Genomic DNA, 21694 nt, shown 5'->3' on the forward strand with positions numbered 1-21694 from the left:
TACACGGTAAACGACTCGAGTCGTTTACCGTGTAGTGTGTGATGTAGTCTCGGCGCTGATGGCCTGAGAAGGCGAAACGCCGCGGGAGGGGACTGTTGGGATCTCCAGCCAAGCCACATCATTTCCCGAGTAATCCCACCAAGATCAGCTGTCCGGTGTCCCGCGCTCCGAAACCATGCAGAAACGTCCGGAAAAGTTGCAACGAGCAACGTTTCCTTGATGGTGGGAGTACACGACACATTAGCCGTCGTGAGATCCCGACCTTCTTGGCGCACTACTTACGTGATCAGTTCACTTCGGAACTTGGCACTGTAGTGTATGACCCACGCTGGTGTCGTTTATCTAGTCCCCCCTGGCCCCGCAGACGCAACGCGATACATCCGGACACGGCTGTTTTGAGACTCGTCTGATCACGCGGGGAACGTACGGACGTACAACAAGCAGCTGGTGTCGTGCTCTCAAGCCATGCAGCGGGAAACATACCACTACGGTGCACTGGGTGCGCTCCCAGCTATGGGACATGCTGCTATCGGGTGCCGTTTCCGGTCAGTACCGCAAAATTCCATACCTGATAACTGGTCCACTGTGCATTCCAATCTGCACACGCACTCTTTCCATTTTCTTCACAGGTCTGCTCCCGCCCGGAACAGCAGTGTCACTCTGCCGGAGCGACGCACAGTGCCTTTCCCTCGTGGCAGTTTCTGAACGCTGCGGTATCCCTCCTTGAGACTCGCTTGTCGCTCCAGTCGCAAACACGCTATTGTTGCGAACACTTGGCGGCGCTGTGTCCCAAGCGCAGGGGACCTCGTATGTTATGTACTGGCAAACTTGCAGCATTGCGAGAGCCATCCTGCGGAAACATCACATGTAGATCGTGAAACAAGTGCGGCGCGGCTCTTGCTGAGCAGTTCCATCGACGCTGTGGCTGGGAAACACAGAAAGCGTCAGCCGCCACCGCGGTGTTGCACCGTACTAGCACCACTCGAAAGGCACCGGAGCGGCAAATACAAGGCTAAAGAGAAACGGGCTACAGAACGTGCTGGCGCCGTGGAAACCTTGGTGCGTCACGGGCAGCAGACAATTGACAAGTACGGAGCTTTTTTCGACTGGTACCCTGATATCCGAACACGGGAGTCGGGCCGCCACAGCACCCGGAGAAAAAGTCACCGTGAGGCGAGTAGCGACAGACCAACAGACGCGGCAGGTGTAAGCCCAAACCCCCGAATTTTGCGGGTTCCGAGCACCAAGGCCTACCCACCTCACGTGTGTTATACGAAAGTCGCTCCGGTGTGTCACAGCGGACGTGTAGGCCACAGAGGTGAAACCCTGACTGCTGCACACTTTGCTCAGAACCAAGTAAGCTTGAGAAAACTGACAGAGCGGGCCTACTCAATTCCGTTGAAGGCACATTCACGAGCGCTAGCAAAATTTTCAAGAGTCAAGCCGCCTCCGCTGCCTGGGTGTTCGGGCCAGAAGTCGAAGTACTCTTGAGGACCATGCAGGCTCCCGAGCCGCTGGTGCGATGGCGCGTGCGGCGGGCCATCGACATCTCTCGGAGCCCCTTCAGGACCCACGCCGACAAACTGGCCACTAAGCTCAGAATCGCCAACGCCGTCGTTCGAACCGCTTCGTCTTCTTTGGATAGTTTCCCATGAAGACTCCGCCGCCACTTTACGGCTACCAAACCACGACAAGGCTGAGCGGAACCTCTCTGACCAGTTATGACGTCGAGACGGTCTCCTCGTCTTCCGGTTGACCGTCTCAACGAGATGGTCGGCCCCGCATCCATTCCAGGATGTTGACCAACGCGCACTCAGATCTTGACTGCTCCGCGGAGAGAGTTTACTCGCTGTCAGGCTGAGTGGCATCTTGTCCGGTTGTTGCAAACCTGATCATCAGAAGTGAGAAAAGCACAGCAGTGTTCAACCAACCTCATATACACTGCCGTCAGCCGCCATTCGGAGACCTCAGTGGAGTGTGACCAGCAGTCTACTCCGGACACGCCAGCAACCAAGCACGCTGCAAAAAATCGAATACTTCCAGGTTCAATCAAATAAGATTTCAATGCAGATTCAAAACCTCATTCCACTTGCAGCGCGAGCGGAGAACCACGAGAATGCGGTTGGGGAAGCTGGTCTCCAGCTAGGAACCGGAGGGCCAGAGGGAACAACAGCGGTAGAGACTCGCACACTTCCCTTCGCCTAGAAATTACAGCACGCGGAAGCGACTCACGAAGCGCAAGTCGGTCCACATCATCACAGAGCCTGAATGCACCGGACAGGCCGAACTGCTGCCTAACCTGCGGCCGCTAAATACGTCTCAAAGACCGTTTCAATTTTCACCAGACTGAAATGATCCGCCAGCTTGTCAAAGCAAAGGAACAAAGCGTCCAGCAGTTTTACTAGGTCCTACCACAGGACATGACAGAACACGCCCAAAACAACAACAGGAACAGCCGACACATGCTCGTCCTTGAGGATCCAGAGAGACCAAACACAAGAACACGGGACCTGACGAGGACGAGATAAAAAGGCAACAGAGACCGTAAAACAACTGAGGTTGCACCCAGGACCCGCAGCCCCACCAGGCTACTCCTACCCACGTGCACTCGCACACTGTACAATTGAGCACAAAATAGGCCGAGCGAGTGGTCAAGCTCCCGACTGAAATTCAAGAGTCGCGAAATTCACAAGGATTGCAAAAGGTACCCTCGTGCGGCACGCGCAAGGAACTCCAGACAGGAAAAAAGTTGCCTCGAGATGTGTAACGGCTGGCTTGACTTCGGAGCCATCCACGACCTCGAACAAGCGCACCCACTTGTGGTATCGCTGAAGTTCTCAAGCCATATGCCGGCGCCACTAAGAGGGTGACACGCAGGACTACATATGTTTGAGGCAGCGCTGGACAGCGAAGCCGCTGCTCAAAGGCGTAACGGGGGAAGTAGACAAAGAGACAGAAGCAGATACGGCGTTCAGTTGGAGGCTCCTTACTCACATACCGGCGTAGACAATTTGGTCGCTCGAGAAACACTCACAAACAATAGTTCAAGAAGGCCGTCCGGGATACGTACAGACGTGTCCCAGTTCTCTAGGCTCCCGTACCCGCATCAACGGAATTTCCACTTCGGCAAAAGTCTTAGCCGGGAAGTCACAGGGCAAGGCATAGGCGGATACGTGTCACCACACAACGAGCTCTTCCAGCTCCTCGTGTAGAGCGCTCCCCTAGTCCTGTCCCTGCCTCAGCCACGGCCCAGTCAGTGGATCTCGACGTACCTGAGGACGTGGGATGGTGCACACAAGCATATGAAAATCAGCAATGTCGCAGAAGAGCACAGTTAAGTAAAGAGGGGGAGAGACAAACGGGCAGCTTGCGCAGGGACCAGGCGGCAACCCGACTGCAGTCGTCCTGCGGGGACACCAGAGGCATGGGAATCCAAAACTCACGCCATCACTGGGAGCCGGGGCGCCAACCGGTAGGCAGCCCGCTCGAATACTCGGCGTGGCAGTATCCTGCCAGTCTAGTTTTATCCTGGAAAAAATGAAGCTCGCAGTCTCACGATATTGAATTCGGAATCCAGTAACTGGATCATTGCCAGTGGGGCACCTGTTTATCTAGGGGAGCGCGCTATAGGCCGCTTGCACTCTGTACGTTCTCACTGTGAGAAGCTCGCTTGCTTGACATCAAAACAGGCAAAGCCCACACTGGCGCCGGCGAAGTCGCCAGCGCGTAGCGAAGCACGCGATCAAATGCTCATGCGGCAGAGTTGGTGCTCTTCGACGATGCTGGAGCTGAGAGATTTTCAGAAGCAGCTGGTCCTGTCGGGGGCAGTCCGACGATCCGGCAATCATGGGTGAGACCTTGTTCTTCGAGACCGCCCCTCTGTTCAACTGTGACCCTCCAGGCCGCAAACCGGAGCCTACCATCAGCCCGTAGAGTTTCACAAGTGAAGCAGCAGCAAACCCCAAAGCTCAGTTCGCGCAACTGCAGTGAAACACTTACCCATCGGACGACGTTGACTGTGAGCCGGTCACTGTTTGGGCGCACAGCATTTTATCCACCACGAAAGACGGAAGCATGGTATCCAAGATCTCCCTCTGCCTGTTTGCCCCTGCTCGTACCTGAGTTTGCGACAGCGGCACACCGGTCAAAAAAAGACAAACTCAGGAAAAAATCATCGCTTGCTTCGGCCACCGCCACGCGCGGAAACAACTGGGAAGGCGGCACACCTGCTCGGGACTCTATTATATACACTGGGGAGTTTGCCAGTGGAAGCTCGGCTGCTCCGTCTGCGTCCAGAGCCGAGCACGCGAAAGGCTCGCTGCTGATGCACCCTTCTCACGGTCGGACGAAGCGCGGTGCACCATTCCAACCGAGAATCTTCTTGCGATCGTGATGCGACACAGAGAAACAGCGCCGGCCCCACCTGCGAATCAAGGAGAAATCTCTTGCGCTGGTTGTATTCCATGCGGTATCCAACAAATCCTGCAAGAGCCTGAATCCCGAGAAGAACGGGAGCATATGTAACGAGGTTCCAGACGCAGAGGCAGTGCTTCTCGTCCATTGTGGCCGCGTCGCTGGCAAAAGCGGAAGCTCCGGCTGCAAAAGAATCTGCCAGAGTAGAACCCCTAACGCTGGCAATATTCTGGGCGCCCCAAGAGTCAGAGAACCGTAGCACCGACTGTCCGGCCTTGAAGCATGTCTCCCGGCACCAGACCGACTGACCGTAGAAGGAAACGACGTACCGGGATACGATCATAACGAGAAGGCAGAGATTTATCACAGCGGCAACTACAAAAGGGAGCCGCAGAACAACGAAAACGACGACTGGAGCCATAACGGCCATCTGGAAGCCATCGGCAACCTAAGAGGGACAACAGAAAAAAACAACACTTCTCCGTGTGCTGCCCTATCACGCTGTCCAGCAACAGCTGGTAGCCTTGTGAACCCTTGTATTGAAACCCCCGCTTCGGAGACAGTACGATGCAGTCGCCTCTCTCTACCTTACTAGCACTAACTCCCCTCGTTACCATGGGCTGCGTCAAAGGCCTGGGTGGAGCCGACCTGTACGCCTTTAAGAAACGGGGGCTCAGTGTTTGACGTAACACCTGTCTCAAAAAAAAGAGCGGCTGACGAGTGGAGCCTTTGCACGCTCCAGCATGCCACTCTACTCAAGCAGGCCCGGAGCATCTCGTAGGTCAAGAATGGCGCAACGACTTGGCGACAAAGTTTGTACTCGAGAGTTCCCCGTCCCGTGCCTTAACTTCTCAGTCTCGGCATCACTCTGGCGAGCAACCTTACCGTATAGTAGTCAGAAATACATTTCGCGAAGATGAACGTAAGAATCAGAGCCGACACAGTGCCGTCGAAGTTGTCAATGAAAAGGCGGTCGGTGAACGTAGCGCAGAGCAGCAGCAAAAAAGGGAAATGTGGAATGGCGACGGCAAGAAGCTCGACCGCACTCCTGCTTGGCATGCGGAGCACCTGAGTCCCCCGGTAACAGATGTCAATGGAGCAGAAAAACAACAGTATCACGAGAGACACGCGGTAGACTGTGCGATATCGGCGTATCTCTTTCTTGCGCGCCGCCTGATAGTCAGCCTCCAAACCCACGTCCTGGAACCTGAGGGTCAGACGGTTCATGAGCTCTCCAACCCGTAAAACCTTCTTTCCTCCGCCGTCGTCTTCCCGGCCATGTCGGCACGTGAAGTTTCTCGCAGTATTCAACCCTTCTTCACGTTCTTTTATCTCCTTCGCTCTCATTGATTCTACTCTCTCGATTGTTTGCTTGTCCGGGACCTGTCTGCTCCTTCCGCCGGCCGCAGAACGCCTCGGGACCTCAGCCCTATCACGGCTACAGTCATCACTCTGTGACATGGAAAGACCGCTGGCTGCTTCGACGTCGCGGTCCAGCCCTGTGAGCGACCGCGTCCGGACGCGGCGGCGACGCGGTTGCTTGATGCGGGACTGCGCGGGGATAGTGTGGATCGAGGCGTCTCTCTCAAATGGCGAGTCAACGGCAAAACGCGTTCTTTGAGCTACAATGGAATGGGAGGGTACACCAGCGATGGAGCACGACGAAGTCTCAAGCATCCCAACTGATGGACGTCGCAGTGTGCACCGGAGTTCCATATCGCGTCTCCGTATCAGTGCCATGTCACTCTCTGAACGGCATAAGCAAAGAGATACAGTCGCTATGTTAGCTCGTACTACGGTGGAAGGTTCTCTTGCAACACCGCCAACTGCCTCAACATTTGATTGCCACACGAACACGCGACCCCGGACCTACACTACACTTCGAGCTGCAGAGAGGCACCAGAGACCAGCCGTTTGCATCCTCGTGAAGCTTCACCAGCCGGCAGCAAAACAGTGCTCGTACCGGAAGTGCAGAAAGAGAGAAAGAACCGTGTCGTTCTAAAACTCAACAGCCCGCGCCTCGCATGGGCGGACACTTCTGCTGAGCGAGGGTTAGAAGTAGTCATACTGTACGCCAACAGCACTGCACCCACCCGCGAGCAGTCTGGAAGCGCGTGTTACTCGGCGACATCGAGACTGGGAGGGGCAGGCCGCAAGAGAACACAAGCGACTTTTTTGTTTCAAGTCGTGCAACGCCCGCTACCAAGCAGACGTCATGCCCGCAGTGCAGGCGGGACCAGTCTGTCTCCCTGAACCTGCGGGAGGCAGGAAGCTTGAGTGGTGCTACTCTCGGCGGCTAGCTCCGTGATTTAGAGAACTCTGCGCCGAAGGCAGCGGCCAGACCCCGGCAAGCAGTCATGAGTAACACACCCAGTGACAGACTACAGGTGCTCCGGCGGGCAGCCTGCCAGGACGTAGATGCTCCGCACCCACATCTCAGAAGAAGCAACAAAGCTCGGACCCTCAACCCATTACAGTGCTGGAATGTCTAACATTCGAGCAGCAAGACTAAACATTCTCCTTGGCCAGAAAAAAAAACAACGTTGGGCGCCGTTACGCTTCCTGCGAAGTCGGATCGCGGCACGAAACTTCCTCAGCTTTGTCTTACCAATGCTCTGTCCGCCAACCGAATGCGGCCCCGGTGCAAGGTCTTTCGAGACAATGTCTCGCCGGGCTGCTAAGGATACAATGGCATGCGTTCTGCTTGTCCCCCTGACACTGAAGCGAATAGGAGGAGGCAGCTGGTAAAACGCCCGGGCGCGAAGGAAGTCGAACAGCCCTTCACCTGGACTTTGACGGTATCTCACAACGCGGGCTGTCTCGTCCCCATCTGTAAACCAGGGACTCGCAACAGGCGCAGATCTTTGCCGCCCCGGCGTAGCAACTGCTTGTGATAACTCCTTGCTCCACCGCCACAAACCTTCAGGTCGCCAGACTGAGCTCTGAGCACTGCAGAGCCCGTCTCCATAACCACGGAATAAGATCGTCTGCGCTCGCGACAGTCGGGCTCCTTGGCAGAGTTCTTTCAGCTCCAGTCGAAGGCTGAGCTCTCCCAGTTCGCCAGACAGGCCACGGTGTCGGGTCTCACATAGCAGACGAGCATCGAGAGCCAAGTTGACTAGCCCCGCGGTTTCCTGCTCTGACAACCCGGCCCTGACCCCGCTATCCCAGAGCTTCAGCAGGTTGGGAATCGGTGCACAGCCAGCGACTTGCTCCAGCCACCCGAACAGGCGGATTAAGACGAACTCCGAGGCGTACAAGAGCGGAAGACAAAGCCACGTTGCTGGGGTGCTAAGAGACCGCAGTTCGGCCAGTCCGGTGAACGTGTCTGTCGTCCCGGGGAGGAGCGCTCTCAAAACGAAGGGAAGAGCAAGCAGAAGGAGAGAGATAGTAAAATGGAAAAAGGCGCGACTGTCCCTAGTACTCGGTTGTGCATGGCAATAAAAGTGAACGGCTGCACGATTCAGCAAGATATACATACACTGCATGTCAGAAACACCGAACACGTTGACGCCGTAAGCTGCGAAAGAGACGAAGAAACTGTAAATAAAAACTGAGATCACACTAGCGACAAGCGTCGTCTGCAGAAACCGGAGCAGTAACCGCTTAGCGCAAAAGCCGTAGGCGCGACGCGACAAAACGTAGAGTAGGCGGACCTGCTCGACAAGGGTCCCAGGGAGCTCCACAGCTTTCATGTACACTGCAATGACAGGGAGGGTGCTCCAGAAAAAGTTGACGAAAGTGAAGACAAAAATGCTGTCTACTCCTGCAGAGCCGAGGCCGGTTAGAATGGACACCAAGAGAGGTCCCAAGGCCAGAACGCAGTAAACGAAGCAGAGGTCAACAGCTTGTGTAATGAGATGGTGAGTGTGCCAACCTTGCACGAAAAGTAAATCCCGGATCCCACCAAGGTCTGTGACCACAATGTCTGCCAGGCCGAGCAAACCCGCAGTTGCATCTTGCCTCGCGGTGCGTCGTGGAGCAAGACAACGAAGAACGCTACGCAGCCCGCCATCTACTTTGCGAAGAAGCGAACTTCCCATTCCCCTCGCGTCCCCAGTCCCAGGGTCGGGCCCTTCAGCAAGTGCGGGTGATGAGGAGAAACGCGACTGCCCTGTCAGGGGGCGCTGGTGACCTATGTCAGGCGCTGCAGTGTTTCCCGTGGCGTGACCTGCCAAGCTTGCACGCCTCGCCGGGCTCGCACGTGTCCCACGTTCACTCGACGTTGTCGGAGACGAAAGCACAAGCACCCCCACATCGGCTTGTTGAAGCATTGGTCCGTCCGCCCATCCATGTCCCACTGCCAGGGTTGTCGGTGGGGGCTCGAGGGAGGCTCTGACTCCTTGTACAAGTGCCGCTTTCTGCTTCGGAGTCAAGCCATATGCCACAACGCTGTCGCAACGCGCGGCTACAGAAACAAGGAGTGCCTGCAACACAGACGCGCAACCGGAGTGTCCAAGTTAGACGCACCAGTGCATTTGTAGGTTTCACGAGCTGTGCCGCTGCATACACCAGAGATGCACAAACTGCCGCTTTCTCGGGTGCTCATCCAGTCGCGGCGGGAGCTGAAGAGCTCCTTCCTCGGACCCTGACGTTTGTGAAGGTCTTGAATGGGAACAAAGAAAACACGACCGAAGGTTGCACGTCCCAGTTGGGCAGCTTCTCCGGCGCCTTGAAGGCCTGTTTCCAGCTGAACAGTACAGCAGGGTCCGAAGTTGTCTGGATGGACAATGAACGCTTCTGGGAGAATGTTATATTGGTAGAAGCGCCTGTGCCGCCACTTTTAACCACGTACCTGTAGGTCCTTGTTGTCCAGGAATACGTCGAGATCGTCGCCATTAAGTACCAAGCACAGGCCGTCGGCCGCTGTGGCGCCCTCAAGAAACCGTCGAAAGCGACTAAGAAGCAGAAAGCCCAAGTCCGTGACCAAACGTGTCCGGGTATCGTCTGCCGCCACCATTTTCCGAAGTTCTTCTACGACCACGCTCTGATCAGTACCGTCGTCCCCCCAGGTTCCTTGTTGCCGTCGTCTTCTCCCGTGCGGCTGCCGGGGTCGCCAGCTCTCACTGCCGGCAGCGTGGGCAACACGCCTTCTGCCAGAGCGGCTGCCTTCATGCAGCTCGGAGTTCGCCCGTCTGTCAAAAACCTTCGACATTCCTCTGGACTTGATTGATCTATCACACGGCTCGCTCTCGTTCTCAAACGACGTTCTGGAACTGTCGCGTTGATGGGACGCCGGATCACGGCGAGCGCATTCCAGCGGAAGACCTCCAGCACGAGATGAGCAGTCGAGCTGGGGGGCGCGACTGCGACCAAAACGAGAACGTCTCGCAGCTTTAGAGCTGCTGCTAGCCTCATAGAGGTCTGAAAATATCGATGTCAGTCGGAAGATCTTCCACTGCTGCCCGCGGTGGTACTTGACTGGCGCATTACTGGGCGCATAACTTCCTGTCGGAACGATTGGGCACTCTTCAGCTGGACGCGGCGGGTCACTGAGATGTGTCCGGGAACCCGAGCTCCGCCATCGAGGACGGAGGCGAGCCAGGAATGAACGGGGGCGCCCTCCCAAAATTTCTCCAAGCGGCGGGGAACTATACTTAGGCCGGACATATATTCCGTTCTGTGAGCCATCCGGGCCGCTCGCGCAAGCGGGGCCAAGCAGACCTGAGCGGCTCGCAACAGCCATCGCTGATGCCTCGCTGTCACCTGTTAGCAACCAGACGCGAACGCCGACATCTTGCAGGTCTTTGACGATGTCTCGAACCTCCGGCTCAAAGTTCTCTTTCACCGCGGCGACCCCTAACAGCTGAAAGCACAACGAAAGTGCACAGCGGTGATGAGGATAAAGAATCCACAGTGAAGGGCCTCCAACGACACACCTTGGGACGCGAGGGTGTACCGTGAAAACTGATTCGCCGATTGGGAGCGAAAGCACATGCGACGCAAAGTGCTCCGTGAAGCCCTGGCCGGCAAAGCAAGAATATCCACAGCTGCCGGTCACGCAGCACCGCTTGTATCTTAGACGACTTGTCTCTGTTCCAACAGCTCGGCGACAGGCCTTGCATCAGCACGGACCGAATCGCCTCGTGTTCAGCCACCGTAAACCTGGGCATGACTCTTCCCCTCAGCAACACGGCCGGGAGGAGGGCGCCCGCACACCGAGTGCTGCGGTGACTCCGTGGTGACGGAGTCACCCGCACCGGTGACGCAGTCACCATGGAGGCTCTTGTGCTGAGGCACACTTTTTGTCGGGCCTGTAGGGGCTTCGCACACACCTCCGTTAAAATCTACAAACTACAGTAAGCCGGCAGAAGTGCTTCGTTACTTAGACTCTTCATGAACGTGACTGGTGTGCAGACTTCAAACTCCGCTGATAATCTTCAGAATTGACTGCAAATCTGCACGTAACCGGCGTGAGACATATGAGGGATGCAGCTAGCCACCGCTGTCGAGCCACCGCAAGACAGGTTTCCCACTAGTGGCTCGGCTGGAGCTGAGTTGAAGAGGCGAGAAACATGGTCGCTAACACTCGCACACCAGAGAAGTGGAGGCCGATCCGCCTCAAGGCTCCGAAGTCGCTGCCAGAAAAAGGGGTTATGCTGCGGTATCTCTCCGCGTGGGAATGGGTATTCACCCCAGGCCGAAACATTCCGAGAAGCTCTCTGACGACCTGCCACCGGCAACGCTTTCAGAGCGGGGGCCGGTGGAACAAGAATCCTGACTCCTCGGTTCGGGGAGGAGACTGAAACTTCCGAGTTCTCTCGCTGCTCCCGAGTCGGCAACGAAGCATGGGCCAGATAATGTTTTCAAAAACCGTACCTCAAAGTCTTGCTCAAGGCCTCGTATTGCGGCGCAGAGCTTGGATTTCTGACTGAACATGGAGCCCTTTGCATCCTCGACCGCCTGTTGGTATGCCTCCACTTGTTCCTCCGTCAGGACCCTTCGTGCGACTATCAGCGGCCGGAGACCGTCTTTGATGAGCAGCTCGGCATTCCTTAGAATGCATTTCAGCATTCTTTCCATTACGCTTGTTCTCTTCGGAGGTAGCCTGCTGCCGCCGGCGCACCAGCTGCGTATCGTGTCCATACCACTGCCCCGACTGGAGCTGCCCTGTACGATCCTCGCACTGCTCTCGCCCGGCCAGGCCGATCTGAACTGCTTTCGGACACTACAACCGCACCTGGCTGCGGCATTCACAAAGTTTTGAAAACGCTCTACTTCGTTTGTAAATGGTTCTCCCAGCTTCTCCCCTGCGGCGTTCCGAGCGCCTCCTTCAGACTCTGACGGCAACTCGTCCACAAGGCTCTTCGACACGCACGTCCCACAGACCTTCCAGCGCATATCTCCAACTGGACTGCCGTGTCTCCTGACGTCACAGCCAACGCATCTGCCCTGATGTATGTTCAGCACAGCTGCGTCCGAGATAGCTCGGTCGGCGACCTGTTGGGCATTTGTGCGGGGCGTGTTGCCTAGCGGCTGTCCCCCGGATGCGTCGGGTGCTCTGGATTCGGGATCGAACAAGAAGGAACATCGTGGGCCGATGTCGGCGAGGTCTCCTCGCGTATACAGGACAGCGTCCCGCGCCCCTTCTTCGCGGACGATGATGGACATGCGTAGTCGGCCTGGCTCCGGTGGATGTACTCCTAGAACTCTGAAGCGCTCGTAAGTGGGCGATCCGGCTGACAAAATCAGGGCTGGCACGGGCCGTTCGTCCCCGTTCTGTAGTGAAGCCGCAGGCTGCTCACTCGTAGGCGTCTGCTCCCTGCAGGGTCCTGGCGTGGGCCTCGACGCCTCTTGAGATTCTCTTTGGAATGGCGCGGTAACAGACGCCAACAATCCGGCTTTGAAACCCTGAACATTGTGTGAGGAAAGTGTACCTTGTCCGTCAAGCAGAAAAGGCTCCCAGACCTGGGGCGTCACGGGAGGTAGAGCTGAATGCAGGTGGCAGACGCCAGCACAGCAAGGCCGACCATTCCGGTGAGAGAGTCGCGGCGGCCACAACGAGCACAAGCAAGGAAGGTCAGCCCCACCAACTTCTTTCTCGGCTGCTGGGGCTGAGTCGGATGATTCGGCTGCTGACAACGGCGGCGGTCCGCCACAGCCGCATAGGGGTTGTGGTGTAGCGCACGGTGAACAGTGAGAGTAAAAAGTCCTGCTATCCGCTTCTCGAGTCCCCGCGGAGGAAGCCACTGAGACTGAGAAGCGCAAGTTTTGGCGGCCTTGGGCGCGTGCTCCCTCTAGGGCGTCTGAACCATGCTCCGGCCTCGTAATGACAGGGCTTCGAAACACGCGCTGCACCTCAGTTCCTGTGTGTCGCACCTCGTCGGGTGTTGCGTGGCCGACAACCCCCTTCCCGCCCGGATGGCACCCTGTTACTCGCCGACCGCGAAAATCCTTGTCAATGGGCGCGCCCAAGTTCTCTGGCAAAATCACGACCGCCGGAAGGTGGTCCGCTTCAGCTTTTTCTTGTATGTCGCTGCTGTCTTTCACAAGCGGTCTCAGTAGAAAGGCTAGAGGCGCCCTAAGTTCCGCATCCACTGCAGGGGGTGGAAGCGGAGAGCCAATAGTAAGCTCCAGCTTATCGGGGAGCACTTCGTGCTGAACGCCCGCCTCAAGCCCATCAACTGTTGCCGGCCCCGGTCCGTGCCGAGTGCTTCTCGCAGCGACCCCGGCACACGCACCCTTTGCCGAGTAGAGTTCGCCGGCTGGTCGCTGGCAGTCTGGCCAGCACGGAAAAGCATCGCATCCGTGGCCATCTCCCAACTGTCCTGTAGAATCTGCTGACAGGCGGGTTGCCGAGGCAAAGATTGCGACAGGGTCGCTCACGCCCACGAACGGAGGGGAAGAGTGCGGATTAACCTGCGGCTGTGGCGGCAGGATTACAACGGCAGAGGGTGAGTGGCACCTTACAACGACTTCTGTCGGACTCCGGATGACAGGAAGGTAACCAAGTAAAGCGGCAAACTGCAAAAGACACAGGTCCGCGGGGCTCTCAGACCTCAAAGTCAAGGGTAAGTCGAAGTCACCAAGGGCGTGGGGCCCCAAGCGCCTCCCCGCCCGCGCTGCGCTTCGGGTAGGGCACCTCGGCGCTTGCCGGCCCTCCTGCTGGGTTACGTTTCGCATTTCGCCGTCAGCGCTCGAGTGGTCACCCGACGCACGTCGGCTTCCCGCACTGGCACGCCGAGAGAAGCAGCAAGGCCGAGGAATTCCCCGAGAGGACCAGGGGACACCAGACAGCTCGGCGTCGGGTGTTCGGCGCGCCTGGCTTGGCCGTCGCTCCAACGATCCAGCCGCTTCTGCCCCTGGGCCGGTGCAGCCTGTTTCGGCTCCCGCGGAAGACAGTAAACGGGTGGGCCTTGAGCCGTGTTCCTCCACAACTGGCAGCCTGGCGCTATTTGCCGCTGCCGCAACGGCAGCTGCGGCGGCAACCTCCCAGGCCCCACACACGTGCCGATAGGGCGAGATAGGCGTGCCGGGACAACCCGCCTCGGTACGATTACTCCGGAGAGCCTCGCATGCGCAAAACAGCGGCGTATCCAGAGAAGATTCCTCTCCCAGAGAGAATCCTGCACAAACGGCCGCAGGCGCGGTCTGTAGACGAGTGACTCTCTCAGACGAGAGGGTGCCCGATACGGAAGGAAAGACTACCTTTGCTGTCTCGCTTTTCTCAGATCCTGCGTTACATGAGCCCACAGAGAGCTCCTGAAAAGGCAATTTTCCAGATGCGTGGCACGTTGCATTTCGGCCGTAAGGGTAGGCAGGATAACCACAGCTGCAAGCGGTCACGGAGCGGTGACAGGAGCCTCTACTCGTTCGATCGCACTCCCAGCGGCATGGCTGAGCGTAGGGGGCAACGGTAGTATCGCCCGCGGCATGGGTCGGCGACCAGCCTGGGGAGGCACTGGTAGCTTGGGACAAAATCGGAGAACGGAGGGCAGGCGGAAGAAGATTTCCTCCTCCAGAACTTGTTCTGAATTCCCGTCCGCAAGCGGAGGTGCAGGGACAGATTTGTGGCCCAGACTGAGGGCAGCAGGCAGGGGAAGCAGTTACGAGATTGCCAGCGTGACAGGATTCCGCCATATTACACACAGCCAGGGCCCTCCCCATCTCCTGTAATCGGCGCCGCTGCGGGCCGTTGCCAATGTAGTCCGTTAGAAAGCCTGAGGCTCCGAACTGACAAACGATGCAGAGGCAGGTGGATGGCGAGGGAGGTTGATGAAAGCTACTCCGGCTACGCGACACTTCGTTTTCGCATTCGTACGAGTGGTCCTTCATATTCTGCTTGGATTGAGCTTGGTCCAAGTGCGAACACGCGCGGCTGGGATCGAGATGCGCAGCGGACGCAAACATAAAAGTGGAGGTCCCATCTGATTCGGCAGTCTCGTCAACGCGTGACGAGAAACCGGTCGCAGGTGCGCATAGGCAGCTGGAAGTAACAGGGCCATGTCGACTGCAGTTTACCGTGAGAGACCACGTGTCCACTTCTTTTTCGCCCTGGTTGTCGGCGTGTTCGCCACCTGAATGCAACAAGCGTCGTCGCACTCCCGAATCCCTACTCCCATACAATACTCCTCCAACTGAGCATGCAGCAAAGCTGAACTGACGTGTGGCCGGAGCAGCCAGGAAGGCGAAGTCGACGACGCCAAGGCTGCTCAAGCAGTGAGAGTTACGGATGAGACCATACGGTTCGCCTTTTCCTGATGGAGTCACTGGCCTGGCCAAGGGTACATCCATTGCTGCGTCAGGCCCGTCTCCGCATCCTGAGGTCGTGACGAAGCGATGTTCTAGACTGTCCAGCGCGGCACAGAAATTCAGTCCGAGCTGGTGGGTAAGAAAGTCTATCACCCGTTTTGGCACAGCCCGTACCGACATACTAGAGACCGTCAAAAACTTCAGGTCGTGTCTACTCCCTCGCCGAGCATCTGCACCTCCGTTGGTGCCTTCTTCGGCTGCGCAGCACCGACAAGAGGCCTGAGGAGTTATCTCTGAAGAGGCTGGACAGCACTCTCTTTTACTCGGTGACCGAGTGTCTTGAAACGTCGCCAATTTGTTGCCGGGACAGTTGTAGCCCTCCTGCTTTCCGAGAGACCGCAGGGACTCCGGAGGAGCCAGATTCGGCCGTTCATCAGACCGTGTGGAGCTCGAATGCGTCACCTCCAAAGGGTCTAAAGCGCCGAAACGACGGCAGCGAGGCAGCCCACGAGCGGACCCCGCCCTTTCGGGAGTATGTACGGACACCGGCTTCCCCTTACTAGTATGGCTCCGCAGGTGCTTTGACGCCTCTGCAGAAGGATCATAGCGCATGTCCTCAAACGGTTTCTCCGAGGCCATGCCCATGCGCTCAGACCGCACCGGGAGATCGAGTTCGCTGGGTGATCGGCGCCGAGTTTGCGCTGGACGGCTTTTGAGAGACCACGCAAACGAGGCAGTTTCACATTGTAACACAAGAGGTGAAGCCTGCTCGCGGCCATTGGTTGCAGAGTTTCCTCCTGCAGATTGCGCAACCAAGCCTTCCCGGCCCTCATCCTTCTTGCCTGAGAAACCTAGGTTGTCACAGTCGCCGAGTGGTGGTGCAGCTGCACAATCTGAAACACCCGCCGTAGTGCTGGTTGCCTGCCAAGAATAAAGCTCGGACCGAGCTAAGTTTCGAGAACCCTCGCGATTGGTTTCCCGGCGGCGTCGATAGAGGACAGCCGGGGTAAAAACCCTCTGCATATCAAGAAAGACGTAGAGACCTAGAGGAAGAACAAGAGTACTCGAAACTAGGTTTTCCAGTAGTGTCCGTACAGCATGCAGAAAAGGCGACTCGCCAGAAAAAGGAGCTGTCGCTGCCGCCCCTTTTCTCAGTACGGGTGTCGTAAGCCAGGCCACTCCCTGCACCAGCTGAAAGCAGCACAACCGGCACCACACGAAGATGCACCCCCCTGTGAAAGACACACAAAGCCAGGAGAAGAGGGGGGCACGGACGCCTACACCTATGTAGAAAGCCACTGTTCCTGCGCGGGGACCAAGCTTGACAGGTGCAGCGTGTACGCGAAGAAAAAAACACTGGCAACCAAGAAAACAGTTTCGGACATCGCCAGCCCAGAGCGCCCCACCACCCCTTCCCCACGCTATGACAGGGAGAACGCTGGCCGTTCCACAAGCGGGACAGGGCAAGAAGACCACATGGTGGCTTGTCGTCCCACCTCAAGCAGCCATAGAAGACACACACAGCCCAGGCGCCGGTTTCAAGTTCTCTATCTGCTCTTGCAAAAAACTGTAATTCAAGGGACAGTTGGACCGCGAACATACGTTGTCTCCACGACAAAGCGCCAACGCGTAGACAGGCAATCGACGGCCCAGGAAGAGTCCTTCACACACTCACTCAGCTCAAGTCACAACTTCAGTCTAAGGCCAAGCCGCATTCTCCAGTTGGCTGCCACGCTCATGAGATGGGACCAAATTCGGGCTACGCGCGCGCATTCGGTCCGCGAGCACGATACAATTTTCAACCTAATCAACATTCACACACTTGCATCCGGCTCACCAGAGTAAGTGCGCAGAAACATAACCACAAGACAAGGATGCATCTGTCAACGAGACGCTCGAACCGACCGCGGCAAGAAGACCGACTCGGCATCGTGCGGATCGCATACGAGTCTCGGCCAGTATATAGCACTACACAGTCGACGTGAGGGGTAAATCGAAGGATGCTTCCTGAGAACACAAAGATAGAGGAACCACTGGCAGCGGCAATCCGCGCAAGTGTCGGCGGTCACAGTGGGAGAACACACTTCACTGACACAAGCACATACCCTCATTGAATCGGAGAAAGCTGTCGATCCGAAATAGGCCTGGGCGTGTCAAAATCACGTAGACGCGAAGTCGAAATAAAGTTAGCGACGAACCAGTGGCGGCATGCTGTTTGGCTGTCTACACCATGCGTCCTCTTCGGCAGTGAAAGGCCGAATTGTGAAGCCGCGGCGGGAAAAAGGGACGGAGACTTCTACGCAGGAAGCCTACCGGAGCGCAGCCGAGTTTGAACTGCAAAGCGGCTTCTCGCAACTACTAGGCTATGCCTGGCCCCTCCCCTACAGATCGGCTGCTTCTAGGCCCTTCAAAACTCCAGTAAAGGCCACACAGCTGCGACGGTCGGGTTCCCGAAAAACGCTGTGCAAGAACCAACCCTAAACCTCCCCCACTTGTTCTTGTATGCGTTTCTCGCATCGACGACTCGACGCAGTCATGGCACGCGGAACCTGCCTCGTTGGCTGGAGCTATTTGTATCTGTGACCCATGCACCTAGTGAGCGGTCGAGCACTCCGTGCACCCGATATATGAAAACTCTCCGCCGTGAAAATCTCCCTGAAGTGACTATACTACCGAACTCTGTGAGCGGAAACGCCATGCTCAGCACGTCATACCTCTGAAGGCAAACTGATCGGAACTGATATGGCTTGCACGCGGGTGGGCGTCAAGCTTGAAACTGCCTTTAAAGTTCTGTTTGCTTTGTCCAGGTGCTTCGCAAGCCACGCGCCCACGTAGTGCACTCAATGCATGCAAAGAAAGGTCGCTCTTCGTCTCTCGCATGCTTGACTTCCTGCGAGAAAAGCAATACGCGAGTCAAGGAAGAAGAAGGAAATATAACCAACGCGCCTCTCAATCTGCTTCCGAGCGCTTGTGAACGTGGTCCGTCAGGTGCGTGCTGCTCAAGTGATCCGAGCTGGCGTTCATAGAAGTTCGCGGGACCGCGACAGCTGAGAAACGCGAGTGCGTTCCCGAATGTCTGGTTACCGTCCATGGACAGATACACAAGTGGTATGCGGCTTTAACGCTTCAGCCAACCTGAAACAAGGCTAAACCCAGTTACATTCCAAGATCTGCGGCACCGCACGAGCGCTGCCTTCCTTGTTTTTCCTGACGGCAACGCTTTCCCTGTCTACAGTTGTCCAACCTGCCCTTGGTCCGAACCGGCTTGCTTGTCTGGCCTTCATGGTAAAGTAGCTGACCTCTGGAAATCGCGGCCCCCATCACTAACACTTGTTTCGACGAGGCAGTCTTCTTTCGTGCCCGTGTTGAGTAGGAGAGAGTCCGCTGGAAAGGCTTCATCGCAATATACTCGCACAATGTTCCCGACCCGGACTTTGTGCCAGGGAATCTGAGCGGACGCGACAGCCAAACAGTCCGCTTGATGGCTTGGGGATTTCCACTGCAGAGAGACAACACTGGAGAACAGGCCCGCTGTGCGGCCCATCAGTTGAACAGGAGAGCCGCCAGAAGCTTTTAAGAGCCTCCATGCACGCCCCTGGTTCACGGACGAGACAGAATTGCTTGCCAGGTAAAATGATCGCGACACACGAGAGCGGGAGGCCACATACGCCGTTACCACAACGGGAGTGACTCAAAATCTCCCCTCGTACAAACCTAGGGAGAATACCAAACGGACGAGAACCACTCTAAGCAAAGATGTACACAGAAAAGCCTTTGACGAGCGGACGCCGCCTCCTAGGAAGGTGCGCGCTGTTAGGTTGCCCGTCTCCCAGCCGTCGGCTCGGTCGCAGGCATGTAGCTAACAGAACAGCCATCTGAAGCCTAGTTTGGGTATTCTACCGTTTTAGGTACCACCTTGCCTCAAGTGAGTCTATAGCAAGTCGCGACAAAGTCTCATAGCAGCTTGTGTTACCGCTTCATCATTTCTGCTAAAATTCGCACCGTTCAACACGTCAAATGCTCCGTCAACACGGTCGCGTTCACGCGCGCATCAAAGTTCAGTCGCTGCGCTCCCGGTGAAGAAGGATCCCTCTTACGGAAGTACCTCTTTCAGTCGAGGGCTATGACCATCGAGCACGTGACACGTTGTGCCACAGTTGAGCAGCCTGTCAGTGTGTCGAGCCCTGAGCTCGATTTGGAGTTCCCCCACGAGGAAGACGAAAAGGTTGGAGAAAAGCACAACGAGCAGGGCAAACCCGGGAACCTTCTGAGTAGGCGCGCTGCCGGTGGGCATGAGTATGTCGATCAAATAAAGCGGAGGCAGCTCCAGAATGCATAAGACCAAGTGAATCAGCGGAACTGACCGGCGGAAGTGAGCGAGCAAAACCCCAGGCAAGAAGGTCCACCACTGTACACAACAGAGGACAAGCAAGCACGCGCCACTCAAAATAAGAATCCGCGTGTCTGGTAGTTTAGTCCGCTTGACTAAAACTACGGCCAACTGTGTTGGCTGGCGGACAGAGCTGCTGGCACTACCGCCGGTCTCACACGGGCGCTACATTGCTACAGGACAGTGGCGACCTTCGCGATTTTCCCCGTATGCGAGAATTCACACAGGAGTCCGGACTGATGCGGACGCAAGGGTTGGCGTCAGTCATGCTGTTCATTTGAGCATTAAGGACACATTAATTGATGCACAGCAGAGATCCCTATCCAGCCTACTGGATGATGAAGCAATGTCTCCCTCCTCACGTGCAAGATTCAAGCCGAAAATGAGCCTGCTGGGCTCCATGTGCCCGGTACGCGTGTAGCACGGCCAAGCTTTACTTGGCATGGCGGAACCTTTTGCGCGAAACTGCGGCACGCTAATCCTGACCTCATAACGGTGCGTGGAGACCGAGTTATCCCGGTACCGCCCGAGCTCGTCCTCGTCAACCGGATTGATGATGACCTGTCGCGTGTCCCACTGCGGAGTAGCAAGCAACTCGGTGTCGCTGCGCAGCTTCTCCTGTTTCTCTCTCAGGAGCTGGTGCTGCTGCTGTTGAGCCACAACGCCTCTACCCTCCCGGTTCGCCCGCTTCTGTCCGTGTCTCCGCGCGCCGGCATCCCTTTCGGATCCTTCGTGCCCCGTCGCGAATCCGGAAGAAGAAGCTCCAGTCAACCTGCGCGTATTCCATAAGGCCTGCGGTTTGTGCTGGGTCCGAATACTCTCCCGCTGAAGCGTTCGTCGTCCCGTACTCTGCTCCGCGGACGCACCTGTCGCGCGCGGCTGACCACCGGAGGACGGCCCTTCTGCTTCCGCACCGGGGATCGCTGGTTCATTCTGGCAGCTTCCATTTCCACCATACCTCACTGTCACAACGCCAAGCCTTTCAATCCGTCCAGGACTCGCGAGCTCGCTCCAAGGATTTTGGCAGTTTACGTTATTCATATGTCGAGTTCTGATGGGCGTCGATGCGCGCGATCGTCCACTAGTGTCGGCTGCCCACTGGTCTGGGACAGAAACACCGCGGCGACTAGCAGGAACGCTTGGCGATCCTCGCGACGAGTTTACAAATTTACGATCACAGGGGGAGTCTTGAGAATCTGCTTTGTGGCAACGGTTCTTTGCAAGCATGGCTGTACGCTCAGGACTTGTTACAGAGTCCGGGCACGGACTTAGCGAACAAGAGGGAGTTGAGTTAGACATCTCGCTGCAACACCTTGGAGTGTACTCACTGGTGTGTTTCGAAGAGGCTTAGGCTCGTTGGAAGAAGCAGGCCTCCATGGATTCCCCCTTCGAGGTCACGGTTTCCTCGACGAGAGGTAGTTCCCTGATGAGAACGATGCCCGCGTGCTTGGTGTGGTGTGCAGGCAGGTACAGAAGCTGGGGAATATCGGGGAACCCTCTGTTCGTTGCAAACCCGCATACTACACGCTGCCGTTGCGAGCTCAATAACGAGCTTCCGTAAGAATGTCCGAAGCTTCAAGGTCAGACGCTGCTCGCAGGACCGTTGTCCTGAGAAGAGGCGGCAGTTGGTGCAAAGAGAAGGCCGTCACGAGTCAGTGTGAGTCAGTGCACCGGCGACGATTGCGGCTGGCGGCCGTATGCGGGGAGGGTTGGGGAGGCGAGTCAGGGTGTCCCAGACACGGTAAGTCGTCTGTTCCCACACCGCATCAACAGAGGCACAACCCCCAGCGGTTTTCTGATACGTTTGCACCAGCAGCAACACGGCCAGCCGGGGAAGAAGTGGACTCGGGCTTCCTTCGATGGAGAGTATAGACTCGTCTAGTGTGTCAGCTGCAATATTGTGATTACACGTCAACTCAGGAGCTCCGAGGAACAACATGCCGGCTACTTCGACATTCAACCTCAAAAGCGGTGCAGTTGAGAACCTCGGAGGTCCTTCAGTTTCGAAGATGCTTCGCGGGACGCCCGCAGGTTGGTGAAGGCGACGCGAGTTGCCTACACAACGCTGTCGATGGAGTGGCAAACTACAACTTCATGCCCCCTTTCAGCGAAAGCGAGTTGTCGGTTCGTCGACGTTGTCCGGCTGAATTCGCAGCCGTCGCTGCATCTTGAGCACACCTGTAGGATTTTCGAGTTCCA

General features: G+C 56.8%; 1 protein-coding gene across 1 annotated transcript; it reads right to left on the reverse strand.

Annotated features, from left to right (window-relative positions):
* Positions 1-566: 566 nt before the first annotated feature.
* CSUI_001031 (guanylyl cyclase) lies at positions 567-21689 on the reverse strand (the record flags this gene model as incomplete). The annotated part of the gene is made up of 14 exons (XM_068061237.1): positions 19982-21689; positions 19211-19513; positions 18405-18604; positions 17820-17995; positions 16943-17112; positions 11233-16296; positions 9209-10219; positions 7022-8840; positions 5299-6161; positions 4000-4118; positions 3273-3405; positions 2300-2408; positions 1390-1888; positions 567-850 (listed from the first exon to the last, which is right to left on the reverse strand). Coding segments are annotated over exons 1-14 (11562 nt in total), but the record flags the coding sequence as incomplete, so codon positions are not given.
* Between the last annotated feature and the right edge of the window lie 5 nt (positions 21690-21694).

This window comes from Cystoisospora suis (genome assembly GCF_002600585.1).
Source record: "Cystoisospora suis strain Wien I chromosome Unknown contig_415, whole genome shotgun sequence".
In the NCBI taxonomy this organism is placed as follows: Eukaryota; Apicomplexa; class Conoidasida; order Eucoccidiorida; family Sarcocystidae; genus Cystoisospora; species Cystoisospora suis.